The sequence below is a fragment of the Panthera tigris genome, chromosome C1 (genome assembly GCF_018350195.1).
Source record: "Panthera tigris isolate Pti1 chromosome C1, P.tigris_Pti1_mat1.1, whole genome shotgun sequence".
NCBI classification, from domain to species: domain Eukaryota; kingdom Metazoa; phylum Chordata; class Mammalia; order Carnivora; family Felidae; genus Panthera; species Panthera tigris.
The window spans coordinates 217725036-217743419 of NC_056667.1; the positions used below are offsets into that span (position 1 = coordinate 217725036).

Consider the following 18384-nt stretch of genomic DNA (forward strand, 5'->3'; position numbering starts at 1 on the left):
GCGCCTGCGTGCCAGACGGCCTCCCCGGAGGAAGGTGCCCGACTCCAGCTACAAATGCTCCCAGGCCCCGGGCCTTTGAAGCCACACGTGTGTGGGGGGTGGGGGGTGGGGGGTGGGGGAGGGCCCGGTGGGGGGGGGCGGCCCCACCCGCCAGACCCTGTTTACGGAAAACACCTGGCAGCAATTATCCACTCTGCGGAAAACAGGGCAGCGGTTTCTGCGGCCACTGGGGCCCGAGAACAAGCAGGACATTATTTACACATTAAAGAAGTACTTACCCCGACACCACCGCAGGGCAGCCTGACAAACACCGAGGTTAGTGAGCCTGCGGGGAGAAGGACAGTCAAAGTCAGGAGGGCAAGGTCACAGGCGCCCCGCCTACAGGGAGCACGGCGCGGGCTCTGGGAATGGGGTGCCCAGGGGCGCTGGCACTTGTGGAAGGCGCACAACACAGCCACACTCCGAGGGTCCCGCTGGCATCACAGGTACCTCGGCATCACCGTGTGGCTGCTGGGGGACAGTCCCCGTGGACAGACCTCCCCCTCCCCCTCCCCGAGGCAACGGTCACCCCTCTGGGGGTCTGCACCGAGAGGCGGGCTCTCCTTCCAGCCTGAGCTGGCGCACCGTGCACAGGATGAGCCGAAAGGCGGTGTCCCAAGAACTTCTCGCTGTTTAGCAACCTGACCCGGCCCCTCAGGGAGCCTCCCCGCTGGCCCTCATCCTCCCGGGTTCGTGGCTCCGGCAGCACCACCCGCCCCCTGGCTACAAACAAGGGAGAGAGAAGGGCCCGGAATCACGCGGAGCATCCCGGGGGGATGGGAATACGACACTCCCTCCCCACTTATAAACACGGACACAGCTAGGAAACCACACGGAGCGGAGCTGGCCACCCGGAAGGCCCTCCCCGGCCAGCGGCACCGGGGCAAGTCCCCTCTCCCACGGGGCTCGGGCCTGAGCCCTGGTGGCAAAGACCGGGACTGTCTTCCTCAGGGTGATCCAGCGCTGGCTGGCAACCAGCCTACGACTCACCTGTCACAAAGGACAGAGAGCACCTGCCCCCCTAGGGCTCCATGTGGCCGCGTGCCTGGGGAGGTGGCCCAGGAGACCCGCTCTGTGCCGCCCACTGCTCCTGTAGGCACCCTGCCCCCGTGGCCCCTAGGCCTCCCCTGGCGGGTTCCTTAGGCCAGCTTCGGACTCCTCTTTTTTTTTGAGAAAGGGAGGGAGAGGGGTAGAGAGAGAGAGAGAGTGAGAGAGAGAGAGACTGAGAGAGGAAGAGAGGAGAGGACGAGAGAGAATTTCAAGCAGACTCCGTGCCCAGCACAGAGCCTGACATGCGGCTCATACTTAGGAACCGTGAGCTCCCGACCTGAGCAGAAACCCCGAGTCGGACACTTAACTGAGCCGACCAGGCACCCCTGGCCTCCTGTTTGGACGTGGCAGGGCTGCGCCCACTGCGGGGAGCCCCTCCCCCCTTCTGCCGGCCCCAGAACACTGGCTCCTGCTCTAGATGCCCGTGAGCCATACCACTGGGACCACAGGCCCGGGCCGGACTCTGGCCCCGCCCGTGCCCACCTCATCCTGACTCCCGGCGTGGACCACACTAGGCACCGAGCCACCGGGGGCCACGTCACGGGCCAGCCCCGGCCTGCACCCTCCTGCTGCTCACGTGACACACGACACTCACGTTCACCCGGGGCCACGGCGCACCCTACATCCACCCGTCCCCTCCCACCTCTGAAATGCCTGGACGCGGGGTCCCGACCTCAGACCGGCCTCTCCCTGCACCCTGCCTCGTGCCACGTCTTGCTGACTGCCACGGCCTGGATCCGCGGCTCCCGCTGCCACATACTCTGATAGTTTGCCCTGTGAGGGTGGGGACACGTCTGCCTGCCTTCCCTCGTGCCCGCGGCCGGCCCACAGCCAGGAACACACAGATGTGTGAGTGGGTGGGGGGCCAAGGCAGGACGTGCAGGGCAGGGGAGGGTGGCTCCTGAGGGGCTTACCCGGCCTGCACCGTGAGGGAGCCTCTGCAGGGAGCCGCCGCAGGGAGCAGGTGGGCTGGGGGAGCGGGCCCGGGGAAGCAGAGGGCACGGACGCCGGGCCTCTTGCCGTCCTGCTTTGCCCCGTGTCCGGGAAGAGGCCCACCTAATGGCCTAGGTCATCGACTGAGTCCTGGGACCGGTGCGGAGTCCTCGATAGGCCCTGGGGCTTCAGGACGGGCTCTCTGCCCACCATGGATGATTCTAACACAGGAACACGGCGTGGGGGATTTAAAGAGCTTCCTCCCGGATAATCCACAGGCCCGTGTGTATGCATTCGGACAGATCTGTGTGCCTAAGTCCAAGTGGAAGGAGGCTCTGCTAAGAGACTAGATTTCTCTTTTTGAAATCAGAGCCAATACTGTCTACGTTAAAAGCATAAATCACCTAAATATTTTGACTTTGCTCATTAGCCAGCAACCAAAGACCGAAATAGAAAGAAAAGGTAGGATCTTCATGCATTCCTCGGTGGGCGCTAAGCATGTGCTTCTGGACAGGAAAGCGGTTCCGGAAACAGCTCCCGAGGAACCGTGGCCGGCTCTCAGCACAGCTCATTTTCACTTGTCCCCAGCCACCTCCTCGCCTGTGGCTCACTCGGGCCTCCCGTGGTCCGGGGCCACCATCACCTCGGCGAGGCCACAAACGTCCGGGCGGAGCGGGCGCGGGTGTGTGAAGGGCCACCTTACTTTTCCAATCAGCGCAGCTGCTGAGAGGTGGGCTGGTGGGCCCGCGGGCGTGGGGAAGGCACCGCTGCTCCCCACACGGGGTCTTACCCCTCCCGAGCGCTGCCAGGCGCCACGCGGCCATCCGACCAGGCTCCCTTTCCAGGTGCCGGCCGTCAGAAGGCACGGAGGGCCGAGACCCACACCCCTCAGCGTCCACGGTGCGCGTCGGCCGAGCCGAGTGGCCCTGCACCTCAGCGCCCACGTGGGTCTTCTTGCACACGGCTTAGAAGACTCGCTTTGAAGAGGGAGGGAACTCACATGGTGGTGTTCACGTGCCCGATTAGGGTTCTGTTAGCAACAAGATAACGGCCAACTGTACTAGGTCTGGAACAGTCAGACTGACGACAGGACGCCTGGTTACCAGCACAATCACCGGGACTCTCAAAACGGATCCCGAGCGGAGAGAAGGTAGCCGGTTAGGTGTCCCTGGAGCGATGGGAACGGGTTTCGAAACAGCATGTAGCAGGGAAGCAAAAGGAAGCGACGATTTAGGGCCTCGCCGGCGTGACCCACGCACACACGCTCACCCACTGCCGACACAGGCTCTGCCACCACGAAAGACACACGGAGCTCACTCGGACGGCTGCATCGCGGCGGGGGAGGAGCAGGTGTGAGGACGACGCAAACAGGAGGGGGGCTTCGGGGGCCTGAGTGAGGAGGGGCAACCCCACACGGACCCGGGCCCAGGAGGCACCGCTGCAGGGCCAGCCACTAGGAGAGCTCCAGGCCCTCCTCCCTGAAGACCCCGCATACGCCGCGTCTCTCCTTCACCATCCGTCCTAAACCGAGTGTGAAACTAGCCCCCAGACCTGGCCGGTTCCCCTGCCGGAGCGTCCGGGCCCGCCTCTCCCCGTGACCCGCCTCTCCCCGCCCACCTTCGCGGTCAGAAGACAACACACAAGTGCAAAAGGCCCCTTGGTGGCGGCTCAGCTGACCCGGGCCTCTGGCTGCAGGCAAGGGAGCAGGGGCTGAGCTGGGACGAGCCCCCTGCTAAGAGCGGGGACAGCCGCGGGGGCCATTCAGTGCGCTCGCCTGGGACAGAGTAGACACTGCCGTCCGCTGTGTCAGGGGACCGTGAGGTTGGGGGCTTACTGGTGCTGTGCCTCGGTGGCACCGACGGGGCCCACAGGATCCCCTCCCGTACTGGACATGTTCCAGGCAGCCGAGGTGCCGCCCTGGAAGGAGCGGCATTTCCCGCAGGGTCCTGGAGGCCGCCCTGCCTGTCGTGCCGCACTGGCCTTTTTTCACGCAGCCTCCTTGCTCAGCTCGTCCCTGAGGCCACTGGCCACCTCCCCACCATCTGCATCCTGGAAGGCTCCTTTCTGAAGCTCCCCTCTCTGGACATGCTCTGGACATGCTCCCACCTTTTCTCACCCCGCCGGTCCCCAAGCCCTCCACCAGCAACCTGTCCTCCTGCACCTGCAGTCCTGCCCTTGGAGCTAGCGGCTCAGACCTCCACCCTCTGTCCGAGTCCCACTCCACGACTGCCGGGACCGGGGCCCTGGGCACACTGCAGTCCACACACGAACACCCCGCGACTGAGGGACAGAGCACACAGCACGCCCTTCTCCACAGGGAGCTGGGGAACCTCCCTCCCGTTCTGGCCAACTGTCCCCACACATCTTACGGTGTCACCTCCTACAGCGTACCCTAAACCACGACGGCTGGGCTTTGAAAAATCGACTTGAGTAGCAAAGACAAACCCTGCTGTGTAAACAGAGGACAGAAGTACCTCTGTGGGGTGATGGCTCTTGTGACAGAACAGGCTGGGGTGGGAGGGTCTCTGGGGCACATCTGGCGTCAGCTCTCTTGGGGTTCCCAGGGGGTCTTGGGGAGCAGAGCTCCCGGCAGCCAGAGCACCTGGCCGGGCCGTGGACCAGACCCACCATGTGGCCAGAAGGACAAGCAGCTCTGGTGTCGTTCTGAACCCACCAGGCCCCGGCTCCCCCTCCGGGTGGGAGAAGTGAGCCCCCAGCCAGCACCGGCAGCAAGGTCTGGGGAGCATGGCAGGAGGGAGCCCAACAAGACGCTGGCACAAGCCCTCAGCCACACTGCTCCAGGGTGTTCTGGATGCTTCCACGTGGGGAGCAAATCCCATTGGGGGCTGGTTTCTGTGACTGGACTCACACAACGGGACCCTGACGCCCAGGGGGGCGGTGTTACAAGCGGGGCTCGAGGCAGTCAGGTCACGAGGGTTGCGCGTTGGTGGGCGTGGTCAGTGCCTTCGGAAAACCCTGCCAGGCTCCCTCCCCTCGGGCCCCAGGGAGGAGGCAGCGAGACCTGTGATTTGAAAGAGCCTGTGACCCCGTGTGGCATCTCGATCCCAGCCCTCCCGCTGCCGGCCTGTAAGCGACAGACTCTGGCCTCTGTCTGTGGTGCCTGGTTACAGCAGCCGGAGCGGACAAGGCAGCGGGCTCTCCCACCCGCGGCCTGGTGGCCCTTCGACCTCGCTCTGCACGTCCTCCTGGAGAAAGGGTGTCTGCAAAGGCCTCTGCTCAGCTCCTCCTCGCCCCTCCTGGCTCGGCCACGGCTGCAGGTGGGGAAGGTCTCTGCCCGGAACCGGCGAGGCGGCACCCCTGTCGTGGGGCGCTCGCCCTGGAATCTCACGCACCTCCCCATGTCCCCTCGTTCCCACCATTCCAACACTGTCCCTGCCACCCCTCAGAGGGTCCGGGCAGCCGTGGCTCGCCCGTGATTGCTTTATGATGCTCTCCTCCCTTTTTCTCACTTTCCCCGGAAGCTTCTGCACGGCAGGAACGCTCCCTGGATTTTCTCATTCTTCCCCCTGTTGTCCAGGTCCTGCCCCTGTTCTGCCCTGCTTCCTAGGGGATGGAGCCCACCTCCCCTCCAGCCTGGGACTCTCTACTGTCTGATGTGGCTTGAGTGTTCTGGGTCTCCTCCATGCTGGCTGCACTTGTCCACGTTACGTGGACGTGGTAGCTCTCTTTATGGGTAACGACAGCTTCAGTTTTCTTCACGGTGTCCCCGATCTGTCCCAGAAATCTGTCCTCTGAGCTGCCCCGTTTCAGGATCTTTCTCCCGCGAAGCGCTTCCCTGGCTGGGGGGGGGGGGGGGGGGGCGGATAATCGTTGGTCATCTATTCATAAGACCGAGGACCTAAGAGCCACTGGGAGCTCCGGGCACATGGTGGGCTCACGAACTGGTGGCTCCCCGTTGGGATCCCGTCAGCTTCCGTGCGGCCGGTCATTCTCTGAGGAGGTATCGGCAATGTCTGCCTGGGGCAGGGGAGGCCTCTCAGAACCTCTGGCCAGCCCCGGATGTGACCCCTCCCCGCCCTCTGTCCCGGGCCCAGGTCTCTGCAGTGGCCGTGCCGAGCCCCCCACGTTGGGGGTGTCCACCCCCAGCCCTAGCTCGGGAGGGCACTTTCTGGCACCTGCCGTCCCCCTGCCGTCCAGCCCCCAGGCTCTCCTGTGCTGCTGGCTCCTATGTCCCCAGAACAAGGGTTCACATCGTCCGAAAGCCTTGTTGCCACAGGGCAATGGGGCTCAGGGAGTAATAGGACTGGCCGCCCTAGGACAGGACCCCGATGTCCTCCTGGCCACTAGCTCCACCCCCTCCAAAGACTAAAGCGCTTCATTCGTGTCAGCTACCTCAACGCCTACAGCGTTTCTAGCACAGAAGACGCGCTCCCCGAGGGAGGAAACGACTGCACGCGGGAAGCAGGGCACACACCCACGCGCGCACCGAGGGAGTGACCGGCCGCACCGTGGTGGGATCGCCCAGCACAGCCTGAGCAGAGCCTTTGGTGACAGGGGGGAGGAGGCCACCCCCCCGTGTCCCTCCAGGTTCAAGGTGGTTGGGAGGCTGGGGCCAAGGTGCCCCGGACAGGTCATGACGGGGGTGGGGTCTGCGCCCAGGAGCCCGAGGGCCCGGAGGCTCCGGACCTGCCTGTGCTGGAGGTCCCTGCTCAGACCCCCCCCCCCCCCCCACCTCCTGGGGCGTTGACGCGGGAGACGCCGGTCAGCAAGTCCCTTCGCTCAGGCCCACCAGCGCGGAAGCCCCCCACCCCGCGGGGAGCCCGCGTGGGGCTGCCCCTGCCTACCGGACTCCGGGCTCACTGCCGGAGAGGGCTGGCAGCAGGTCCGCGGCTGGAGTATCCCCCGATCCGCCACCAGCGTCTACGCCCTGCCACGGAACGTTCCGCAAGACCGGCGGTTCTCGCCCGCCGTGGCTGCAGCACCCCCGGCCCAGGCACGAAACCAGCAGCCTCCGCCCGCCCTCCCCTCAGTACCTGGTGCAGGCCCCGCGCGCAGGCGCGGGACACGCCCGGTGGGCGGCGCTCAAGGGGCGGGGCCAGCGAGCGCGGGCGGTAAAGGTAAAGAAGGCCTTGAAATACCTAGAAGTTTCTTACTGTCCAGTTTCTGCCTGTTGAGGGGGTTCGTGCCATAGAGCAGGGCGTGCGCCTCCGAATGCACCGTCTGCAGCTCCTCCAGGGTGGCCTTCCGTCCGCGGATGCACTGCGGGGACAGAAGGAACAGGTGCGCACGTCTCCCTGTGCCTTCAGGGCTTCGTGTCAACGGAAGGCAGTTCCACGAACACCGTCACCCCGGAGGAAACTGAATTTTATACGTGCACGGGCACACGGTTATTTGGTCCTCGCAAAACAGAAAGTAAACAGCACCCAACACAACGTTTAAAAAATATTTGAAAAATGTTTTGGAGGCTTTATGCGTTAATTATAACTTTGAAAACGTTTAGAAAGATAATTCCAGCCTTCGACGCTTTAACCTTCCCTGTCACCCACATGATTTGGCATCAAATTGCCACTTTGCCTTCTAACTGCTGGGGCCCCTGTCGGGGATGGGGGGCTTGCCACAAGCCTGGGAGCTGCTCCCCTAGCGCCCATGCGGGGGGCGGGGCACGAGGCCCCTGCACGGGAAAGACACCCTTCCTGCCATCCTCGCTGGGCCCTTCGGCTGCCTTCACTCATCACCTGCCTGTCCCTCCGCTTTTCCTTTGGTCTGGAAATTCCTCAAATCAAGACTCCACAGCGATGTCCACGTTTTCCCCCAGAAATTAACATAAAATTCACTGTTCTTTACACGAGCTCCGCTTACTTAAAATTTTAAGAGGAGGGCAGTTTATGGAGCGAGATTAAAGTTCACGTTTCTGAGGGCAACAGTCCCACGGGCGTCTACACGACCCTGGGGGCCTTGGTGGGGCTCCCGAGCGCAAGGCAGGCCTGGGGCTGCTCCTGCTAGCTGTGACAGCTTCCTGAGGGACGCCGTGGACGCGGGAGATGAAGGGAGCAGAGTGGGCAGGTGCAGGCCGGCGGCTGCCCGTCTGCCAGCCGGGCCTCCCCGCGTGGACGAGGCCGTGAGCCCGTGAGCCCACGCCCTTCGCTGCCCAGCAGAGGCCAACGCGGCAGCACAGGGAGGGGAGCCCGGCCCTTGGGGCTCCCTCAGTCGTCCACTGGATCGGGGGGCCCTGACCAGGAGGTTCTGGTCTCCAAGTGGCCGGGGACCTTGGGAAGTCCGGGCACTGCCAGTCCCTCTAACCTCTGTTGTCAAGGGCTGACGCCCACCACCCGTGTGCAGCACCTGGGCCCTGCGCTCTGCCCTGGGGGCCCGTGTGGGAGCCTGTGGAGGCAGGGAGGCCATATCCCTCGGGGCTGCGTGGAGCAGGTGGTGTACCCTGAGGTCAGTGTCCCCGCACGTCAGGGACACCGGGCTCTGCGTCCCGCACGTCACTGTATGTTTCGCACGGGCCTCCTCCCAGCCGTCCTGCTGACTCAGGTCTGACCCCACGTCCGACAGACCCCCTCCTCCCTGGTGTCCACGTCCACAGGTCCAAGGATGCCCCACAACCGCCAGCCACCAAGTGGCAGCACTCCGCCTCGGGACAGACGAGGGTCCCATTCTCCCCACGTGTGCTGTCTCATGGTCTTATCCCTACCGTTCCTGTCCAGTCTTCTATCTGAAAAGCCCCCAGAGGCCCCCGACTGGGGGGACCCTCCAGGAGAGGCCAGAGGGTAAAGAGCGGTCATGGGGAGCGGTCCTTTGAAGGAGGAGCAGGGGCCCTGGTCCCATGAGGGACGCTGAACAGGACACCAGGGCATTGGAAGATCTCCTCGGAGGGGTGCCTGCCAGGGCGCTGCTGCCCCCCGGTGGTGCAGCCTCTGGCCAGACCCCAGAGCAGGTGCCGTCCTCCGTCCTGCCCAACCAGGCAGGGTCACGTCCTCCCCAGAGGGCACCGTGGGGCTCTCGTGCCCCTTTCCCCTCCCAAAATCCTGCATCACCAGACGGACTTAAATTCCCAAATATTGTAGCTTCTGAAGGAGAACAGATGGACACACAGAGGGGGTGCTGCTGCCCCCACGGCCCTGACGTGCCTGCTCTAGGGCTCTTGCCTGGGTCACTGTGCAGGGAAGTACGTGCCACCCGCATCCCGTCCTTGCTTTTGCGGGATGGACATAGGTCCCCACTTGATGGGCATATGGGGGGCCAGCTGCCATTGTCCTGCAGTAGGGGGGCACAGGGGAGGCTAGGGGACAGGAGAACGGAGGAAACGGGGACAGGTCGGGACAGGGGGACAGAGGGGAAAGGGGGGACAGAGGGGGCGGGGATAGAGGGAGCAGGGGGACAGGGATGGAGGGGGATGGGGATAGAGGGACAGAAAGGGCAAGGGGATAGAGGGGACAGAAGTGACAGGGGAACAAGGAAGCAGGACAGAGGCGGGCTCCCCCAAGGGAGGACCTGGGTGTTCAGGAAAGCAGACTGAGCCTCTTCCCGCCCACACACCGGTGCCCGATGCCCTGGCGGGAACGCTCACGGGCGCCCCCAGCCCGTCGCGACCTCTCGCCCTGAGCCCCGCAGCTGCCCTGGGGGCGGCCTTACCTCGCATTTGCCCCGGAGGCCGGTCTCCTGCAGCCGAGACCAGATGCTCTGGATCCGCCCCGCGTGCTCGGGGTGGCTGTTAGTGTTCCCACAGGTACACTGGTGTTTCAGCATCAGCGTGTCGTACACGAGGCCTGGGGACGGGAGCGGAGTTGGCCGCGGTCAGCGGGGCCCTCGGGGGTCTCTGGCAGCAGGCCCGCCGCCCTCCACCCACCCAGAGAGCTGCCCGGCGGGACAACCTGCCACTTCCCTGGGAGCGACCGGGCCAGCGTAGCCCCGCGTCCCCTAGGACGACTTGTCTGGAAGCTGCAAGTTCACTGGAGGCCGAGTGCGGTTCACAGAAATGGGAACAGGGGCTGTGTGCCGGCTCACCGCACATGCCCAGGGGTCCCCGGGGCGGGGGGTGGCGGGGCAAGTCAGGAAGACAAGAAAAGATGCCCCAGCCTGCTCCCAAGCCTAAGCCGTGTGGCACTCATGTTCCAGGATGGTGCTGTTTTCCCCCAACTAAGACGCTTTAGGCCCGGAATCCAAGTCCGTCTTGTCGGGGAGCAGCCTATCAAGCAGTTCTGAGGACCGTCCAAGGTTTGTGGGGGCTCAAAAAAAAGACTTGTTTCCTACTCTCAGAACCCTCCGGACTGGCTGGGACACGTGTGCGATGACACAGACAGACGGGCAAGCACGTGTGGTGAGAATTAACACAGAATACGGGTAACCAACTGCCTGGTCTGCAGCGTCCTTGGGGGCACAGTGGGGCGCCAGGGAGCCTTGGGGATGGGGTTGCCCTTGAGGAGCGACGTCTGGCCGGCCCCCAGATGGGATGGGGACACTCCCAGACCAGAGTGACTGATGTCACGGCCAGGAAAATCTCATGCAGGTGGACGTATCCTGTGCATCTGGACACGGGGCTGGAGAAAGGGGAGGGCAGGGGCAGGCTGAGCGCACCTGCTCTATGCCCCCCCCACAGTGGGTGGAGAAGGTTCGGGGCCCACGTGACATCTGCCGGGAGGGGTGTCCCGCTGCCCCTGCCGCAGCACTGTCTGTAGTCCCCCTGTACCTGGTCTCCCAGGGGCACAACCGGAAGGTCAGGCTGGCTGAATGGACCTGCTCGGGCAGGCAGGGGCCTGGGAAGGGGCATGTGTGGCTAACACCCGCTCCCGCAGGCAGAGAAAGGTGGAGGCCCCGTGAGACGAGCTGTGCTGTCAGACCCACGGCTACTTCTATGCCCCTGATGCTGGAGAACGGAGGCAGCGTCACCAAACACAGGAACAGGGCTGCAGGATGAGCCCGCTTCTACAGGGCCAAGCTGGACGCCTGGCCTCAGGACGTACTGGTCCCAGTACTGCCTCTCATTCTCTCGTGAGTCAGGCTAACGGGAGTCAGTCCCCTCGTGTTGGAGCATTCCTGGCATTCCTGGGTTATACCAGCAAGACTGCATGGGGCAGGGAGGACTTCCGGTAAAAAAAAGCAGCTGGCGAAGAACAGGCCTACGGGACCAAGCGCGCTCACCACCCACGCACTAAAGTACGTGTACAAGACCCGTGTACCCGAGAGGGTGCGTTCAGCAGTTCGTAACGGCAACGTATACGTACATACGTGTGCACGCGCGTGCACGTGTGGAATGCGTGTACACAAACAAGACGGACATGGCATCATCCCGACACAACAGTCGGCTAGTCTTTACTGATCCCGTGGCGGGAACTTTCGAGGTGACCCCAGGTCACTCCCGCTTACAGACAGGAACCTGGAATCCGGAGAGAAACCGCACGAGTCTGCAGAGCCGAGGAGCCAGGACGCTCTGCCGCCACGAGGGCGAGCTAGGACCACGTGCACGGGATGCCGCCAAGGCCGGGCGTGGAGAATTGCCAAGCCCACGGCCACAGCCGAGTCCCGTCTTTGGAAACCTGTCCGTCCAGTTGTGCACAGAAACAGATCTGGAGGACTTAAACCCGATCCTGAGGGTGGCTACCTCTGGGGGGTGGGATTCCAGGCAACTGTCAATTTCTCGGTGTTTCTCTCCTGTTTCTTTTCGGTGAGCTCGTCCTATTTTATACATTTTCAAAAAGCAGTAAGGCAGATGAGGCCACTGGCCAGGCCACTGCAGGGGACACGCAGGCACAAAGGCGCCCCGGGGGCCTCCCTGGCCCCCACGGTGGGCACATTTCCAGCATGGTTACAGGGACTGGGGTCTCTGGGGTCTTTTAGGGACGTGCCCATCTTAGTCACCTGCTGACTCTATTTGTGACCCTCTGCAGTTTCCTGGTTTCTTTCTGAAAAGCAATGATTTGGCCTCTGGATAAGTACTAATGAAATTTTCCTCTGAATATAAAAAGTATCCTTTTAACAAGGAGAATTTGGGCACATTCAGACTTTCCATGTTACAGCCTGCGGACAGGACGTTTTAGAGGTCTGTCTGAAGGACGAAACCGTCGTGTTTTTAGGGATTGTGCTCTTTGTCCGTCACCAGAAAGAACCAGCAGCCGAGAAGGATGTGAAGAGCCGTCCTGGCCGCCCTCTGTCCCGGGCCGGGCATGGCTGGGCAGCGTGGACGCCCGGGGTGCAGCCCGTTGCCTGACTTGGGAGGGCCCGACTCAGAGCCCAGAGCCTCTGGCCCGGGTGGGCGCCTGCCCGGCCACACAGTCCTCGTCCCTGCCTGCAGGGGGCGGTGCTGGTCAAGCAGAAACAGTCCTGCTGGCAGGTGTCACCGAGCTCCCGCAGGGGTGGGGCAGGGAGGACAACTGGATCCAGAAGGCGAGACCCGGAGGCTGCCTGAGCTGTCCCAACTGTACCCGCAAGCTACCTGGGCCTCACAGCCGAGGCCCCACCTGAAGCTTCGGTTCACAGAAGGGCGGGCGAGAAAGCACGAGGTCGCGGTCTCTGCTGACCGTGGATGGGAAGCTACCCGGCCTGCCGGCCACGGTGGCCTGTGGGTGGGCGGTCTCTGGAGGAAACGGGTTCTCCAGCAAAGGGGAGGTGGGCTTTGGCACCCAGGAGAGACCGCAGCATCAGAGAAAGGGGTGGGGAGCCTCAGTGACCAACCCATCCAGTCCCCCAGCCAGGGCTCTGCCCAGGCGCAGATCAGACCAGGTCAGGGGTATCCCCTCGCCCTCCGGACAGCGCAGCCCGGGGCGGGCCTCCTGCGTCTGTTCTGGCTGCGCCCCAGTCTTGCCCGCAGGTGCCGGTCGGCCGCCCCAACCCACACGCCCCCGTGCACGGTACCTGTGGTGAACCTCGGTTTGGTGGGGGGCTCCTGCACGGACATGGGGAAGGTGGCAGACGCCGGGGACGACTGCGCCCGGGACAGAGGCCGGTGGCCGCCGAAGGACACGGGGATGCCGGCCGCCTCCATGGACGCCTGGTAGTTCCTCAGCTGGTGGATACGCTGCTGTTCCAGCAGGAGGGCTTGCTGGGGGGGGGGGGGAGAAGACACAGGCTCTTGTTGCCCCACGTCACCTGCCCCCTCCCCGGCTGAAGGGCTACACGGATCTCTTCTCTAACGGCTCTGGGCACCCACATGCAGCGCACAGCTCAGGAACTCGCTGGGGCGGCTGCCGGGCCCGATGAGTCCCCACCCGCAGGCAGCCCTCCTGGGCGAGTCTGCTGTGCTCTTGCTCTGACCAAGAGTCCCTGATGCGCAGCCAGAGACGTGAGAGAAGAGCACGCCTCAGGGTGGAACGGCTGACTGTTCCATTTGCCACCCTTTGCTCCCCGGCCTCCTGGGGTCCCAACCCCGGCCCGAGGGCAGAAAGGCTCCACTGAGGCAAAGAAATGTTCTGTTCAGGTTCCGGGTGCCCGGGGCTCGACCGGGTGTCAGGGGGCAGGGATGGGCCGATGTGCCTCTCTGAGGACGGGGGGGGGGACCCAGATGGACAATGCCCAGGACCCCACATTGGCTGCCTTCCAGCAAAAATAACCAGAAGAAAAAGGAGGTGAAGCAATTAAACATACTTTCACAAACGCCTCTTTCTCACAAAACTGTATTTCTAGGAGTCGGCTTTGGTAAGGGCTCAATACCACAAGGGCCCCAAATGGGCAGCGTGGTGTGGGCACTGCCGGCCAGCCGGGCTCACTGATGCCAGGAGTCTGCACGACAGAAGAGGCGGCCCCTCCCCTTGTCCAGACCGCCCCCTGTCCAGACCGCCTCTGTGGGGCAGCGCTTTGGTGCCTGGGGTGCTGATAACGTGGACCCAGAAGCCACGGAGGGACCCCCTCCGAAGGAGCGACAGAAAAAGCACGAGAGATGCCGCCTGCCTGCAGCACGCCCCCCGCGGACTGTGGGAGCCGCCACACTCCAGACACAGCTCCGCTGCTCAAGGCTACGATCGGATTCCACTTCCTGCGCACCCCTGGCCGGCTGCCCTAGTGGTTTCGTGGGCGTGGAAGTTTTATTTTTCACTATAAATTGATAAATCTTTCATCAGATTTACTCATCAGTCTCTAGTGGGTTTGGTCGTTGTGTGTCAGGGCCTGAACTACGTACCTGTGTCACACCGTTTTTCCAGATCTGTAAAGTTGGTCACCACTGCCTCTTGGGCCCCCAAAGGCCCTGACTACCTTTTTGATCAATTAAGAAATCCATCTCCCTTGGGATGCCCGGGTGGCTCAGTCGGTTAAGCGTCCGACTCCGGCTCGGGTATTGATCTCACGGTCCGTGAGTTCGAGCCCCACGTCGGGCTCTGGGCTGACAGCTCGGAGCCTGGAGCCTGCTTCTGATTCTGTGTCTCCTCTCTCTGCCCCTCCCCTACTTGTGCGCGCGCGCGCTCTCTCTCTCTCTCTCTCTCTCAAAAATAAACAGTAAAAAAAAATTTAAAAAAAGAACAAAAAGAATAAATCAATCTCCATCCCCCTCCGCCTTCAATGATCACGCTGAATCCTACTAACGCTTGGATGTATGTGAGCCTACAGTTTACAGATCTGAAAGAAAACCATCCCTAGGAACTCCGAAGCTGGCATTTGGCCGGAATACAGGCGCACAAATGCCCACCGTGGACAGAGGGTCTATACCTCTAGGCACAGCTAACGGAAAAGAGAGAGCAAATTGCACCCGCCTCCCACAGCACCCGGGGAAGGGCCGGGAGGAAGAGGCCCGTCCGTGTCTACTGACGGCCGGCCATACGGCGCCGCCCCTTGAGGAAAGGGGGCCTGGCCTGTCCCTCCTGGCCCGCCCGGTCCGTCGACTCCCACCCCGCCTGGCCCCCGCCGGCGCGGTCACCTGTCTGAAGAGCAGCTCCTGCTCGGTGGGCTGGCGCTGGCCCGGCTCTACCTCCCGCGGGGGCTCCGCCTCCTCGTCATCACTCTCGATGGGCTCCTGCTTCACTTGGACGCCGGCCAGCGCGTGTGCCTCCTTCTGCCCAGAGAGCCGGTCCAGGCAGGGCTCCTCCAGGAGGGCCTGGTGCTCACGAAGCTCCTCCTCCGTCTCCTCGGGATGGCTCTCGGGCTGCCGGGCCGGCTCGCTCTGCTTGGGGATAATCTATAAGGCAGAGGTAAGGGATGAGGGCGGCGGAGACGAGCTCTGTGCCTCAGAGCAAAGGGACGGACGACCTGGACGGATGCTGCCGGGCCCGAGCTGGAGCCGGCAGGCACCGCTTGTCGCCCAACACCCTGCGCGCCGGGCCGGCCGGGGAAGGAGAGCCCAGCACCTGGTGCGCATTTGTTAACAAGCACCCGTGTGCCAAGCGCAGAGACGCGGGGCATGAAAGTCACAGCGGTCAAGCCAGGCTCCTGGGGGACCGGCGCCGTGGCTCGGAGAAAATGTGACCGTCTGCAAAGCCCCTGACTATGCTGCTGTGGAGAACGCTCTGACTCGGTTTCCAGAAGGGGAGAGGTTTTCGAGGATGCCCGACACGCTTTGGCCACCGCACGTTTGTACGCAAGTCCTCCCAGACCGCTTGCTTCACCACCCACACCACCACATCGCGGGCGTGACGAGGGTCGGACTGGGCGGACGCCTGTGTGCGAGTGTCAGTGTTCCGTGCGCTTGTCCCCAGGGCACAGCCCTCCCAAGCAGCTCCCCGAGGCCCACGTGCCCACAGCCCTCAGAGGGCACGGCTAGGGGCTGAAGCATGGACCCGCCTCTTATGGGGCGAGGGTCCCGGACTCCCTCTCTGGCTCTCTCCGCTTCCTTGGGAAGTGAGGGCATCTGAGCAGAGGCCTCCAGGCCCCTCCTGGGGAGTCAGGCCATCCTGGGCTTCACGAGAGACAGCCCAGCTCCGTGAAGGATTCCTGGAGGCTGGATCGAGCGGCCCCGTTGTCCCGGGGAGCTCTGGGCAGGGGCAGGAGCACAGGCACCTGAGGTGCCGCCAATCCCCTGGGGCGCAGGCCACACCCCCGAGGCGGCCTCGGCCTCTCAGGCCGCAGCGCGGAGGGAGTTGGGAGGCACGTGGCCACAGCCGCAGACTCCCGGTGATGCAGGGGGCTTGTGCGGTCAGTCTCCTTGGGCCACGGCCGCCGCCAGAGGCCTGTGGCCGCCTTCGAAATGCAGCTCTGGGGTTGCTAGCCGGGCTGTGGGCGGGCGGCACAGCGGAGCCGACGTCGGGGGCGAGGCTCCCGCCAGCCAGCGCGCTGGCCGAACACTGTCGGCGACACGCAAACCAGCTGTGTCCTGCGACGCGCTCCGGACTCCAGGAGCCCCTTCCCCAGACGGCATGAGAAGAAACGCACGTCTGTATTCGGAGCGGGGCCCTTGCTACAGCCAGACTACGGGTCGGGGGAAAAGCCAAACTGGTAGAGAGGCCAGGGCTGGAAGATGAGTGGGCGTGCCCCTGGTCAGACCGCCCGGACGGAGGACCCGGATGTCAGGGTCAGCGCCCAGAGCGCGGAGGTGAACAGGAAAGTCCGCGGCGAGGCACGCAGCCCGACCCACGGGACCACGGGGCTCAAGCCGCGACAGGAACAGCCTCCCCCAGCAAAGCCTCTGTCCTGCGGGGGCAACAGGTGCCCTGGAGCACCGTCCCCGCAGAGGGGGGAGAGCGCGTCCCGCCACATTTCCCACGTCACTACGCCCAGACCCGCCAGAGGGCGCACCCACACTCGCTGCCCTGCAGGGGGCGGCTGCCGCTTGCACAGCTCGAGGCTCCGCCACCCACCGGTGGCATGCGTTCTCCGGAAAGACCCTTCACCTGGCGGACCTTCACCAGACACCACGGCACACGAGGTGCCGGGCTCTCACAAGTGACGCTACTACGGCCGCAGAGCACCGGTGACTGTGCCGACCTCGGGCCCAAACAGGTGAGCACAGCCGGCTCCCGGGTCCGTCTTTCCTGTTCTCAGGGGCTCCGCCGCCCAGCGGTTCGGTTCCCGTGGCCAGCGACCCTGGGAAGACCGGAGCAGCCGTGCGTGGCTGCTCTCCCTAAGGGGTGTCAGTGAAGTGAACGCACTCGGAGGCCGGGGTTGAACGAGCCGCAGATCACGCAGGAAACGGCCACGATCCCCGACGCAGCCCGAGCAGGGCTGCGGGATGGGAGGTCTCAGGGCTGCTGGGAGCTGGGCCCTCGCGCCCTCGGGTAAGGAGCCCCTTAGGAACAGCGTCTCCCAGACGAAAGGCAGAAATACTGGTGCCAGACGGCACGAGACAACGTCGTCGGCTCCCCGAGATCCCAGGAGAACGCTGTACAAACATTTCAATCACCCGTCGTTCACGCTCATCATCAATCATGGAATAGAGTCTAGGGAGATTACCCAGTTTCTCAATCATTCTTTTCAAGACTGTACCAGGAATGAATAGGTGTTTCCCGTCTTCCTAACACCTCCTACCCTATCAGTCAGACAGTGACACGATAAAATTAAGAAGCCTCGGGTGGCACTGGGGAGACGAACGTGAAGTGGGGTTTACAGCTGGGAGCACAGACTGACAGCCTGTCTCGCCCACAGGAAGTAAGTAGGTGCCTTTCCTGTGCAGGGGAGGGCGTGCTGGCTGGCCCTGCGTGCTGGGGGGGGGGGGGGGGGGCAGCGCGTCTCCCACGGGGGCCTTAGCTCGGCCTGCACTGGGCATCTGGCCGTTCAGGGACAGGGTGCCGGGGGACCGTGTCCCCACAACCCTGCAGCGGGGTCACACGGGCTGCATTCAGGCGGCTGGCGGCCGCCGTCTTCACGGGACGCTGACCGTTTCCGGTTTTGATGACCAGCACCGCCACACCGAACTTCCCTATTTCCTGCCCAAACCCCCCTCTGGGAGGGACTTTCGGGACCGTGCGAGGGTGCAGACCCCGCGAGCAGGGTGTCCCGGCGGGCAGGCCCGCGCAGGTGCCGAGGGGCTCAGAAAGGCGGGTCCGCTTCGGGAAGAGGGGCGCCCAGGGAGCTCGGGGACACGGGGCCGCACGCGGATGCGATATGCACTCCCCCCCCCCCCCCCCCGCCACGCCCGCAGACCCACCTTGCTCATGTGCAGCTGCTGCTGGAACTGCTGCTTGTGCTTCTCCAGAAACTGCTGGTGCTGCTGCTGGATGACCAGGTGCTGCAGGGCCGGCGCGTTCTGGGGCAGCGGGGCCGACTGCGTGCGCCCCAGCGGGCGGTGCTGCCGCAGCTTGTGCACAGACGGGGACACGCGGTCCGCTCCCACCAGCGCCTGCGCGTGCAGGGGCAGCGCGCCCAGGCCTGAAAGACACCGTCGGAAGGTGACGCGGGGGCCCCCCGTGCTCCACCCTGAAGCCCGGGGCGCAGGCCGCCGTGAGCCGCCGGCGTGGGCTTCAGTGAGCAGCGGCCACCGTGCGCAGGCGTTCCGAGTCACAGGTTCCGGAGCGGCCGGTCCGCCCGGCAGTGGCCCCACGA

At 64.0% G+C, this 18384-nt stretch overlaps 1 protein-coding gene across 9 annotated transcripts in view; it reads right to left on the bottom strand.

Annotated features, from left to right (window-relative positions):
* The window catches only part of HDAC4 (histone deacetylase 4), a 252977-nt gene that overhangs the window by 39611 nt on the left and 194982 nt on the right, over positions 1 to 18384 (bottom strand). For 7 of the 9 annotated variants that reach the window (XR_006221049.1, XM_042995875.1, XM_042995872.1 and 4 more), the window contains exons 11-16: positions 17990 to 18210; positions 14831 to 15088; positions 12838 to 13024; positions 9622 to 9755; positions 7122 to 7242; positions 279 to 325 (exon numbers count right to left, since the gene is read on the bottom strand). Coding sequence is in view for 8 of the 9 variants with exons in the window: in XM_042995875.1 (XP_042851809.1) it covers positions 279 to 325; positions 7122 to 7242; positions 9622 to 9755; positions 12838 to 13024; positions 14831 to 15088; positions 17990 to 18210 (968 nt within the window). In the remaining variant the exon portion in view is untranslated. The remainder of the gene's footprint in view (positions 1 to 278; positions 326 to 7121; positions 7243 to 9621; positions 9756 to 12837; positions 13025 to 14830; positions 15089 to 17989; positions 18211 to 18384) is intronic. The other 2 variants (XM_042995874.1, XM_042995877.1) reach the window with 1 other exon arrangement.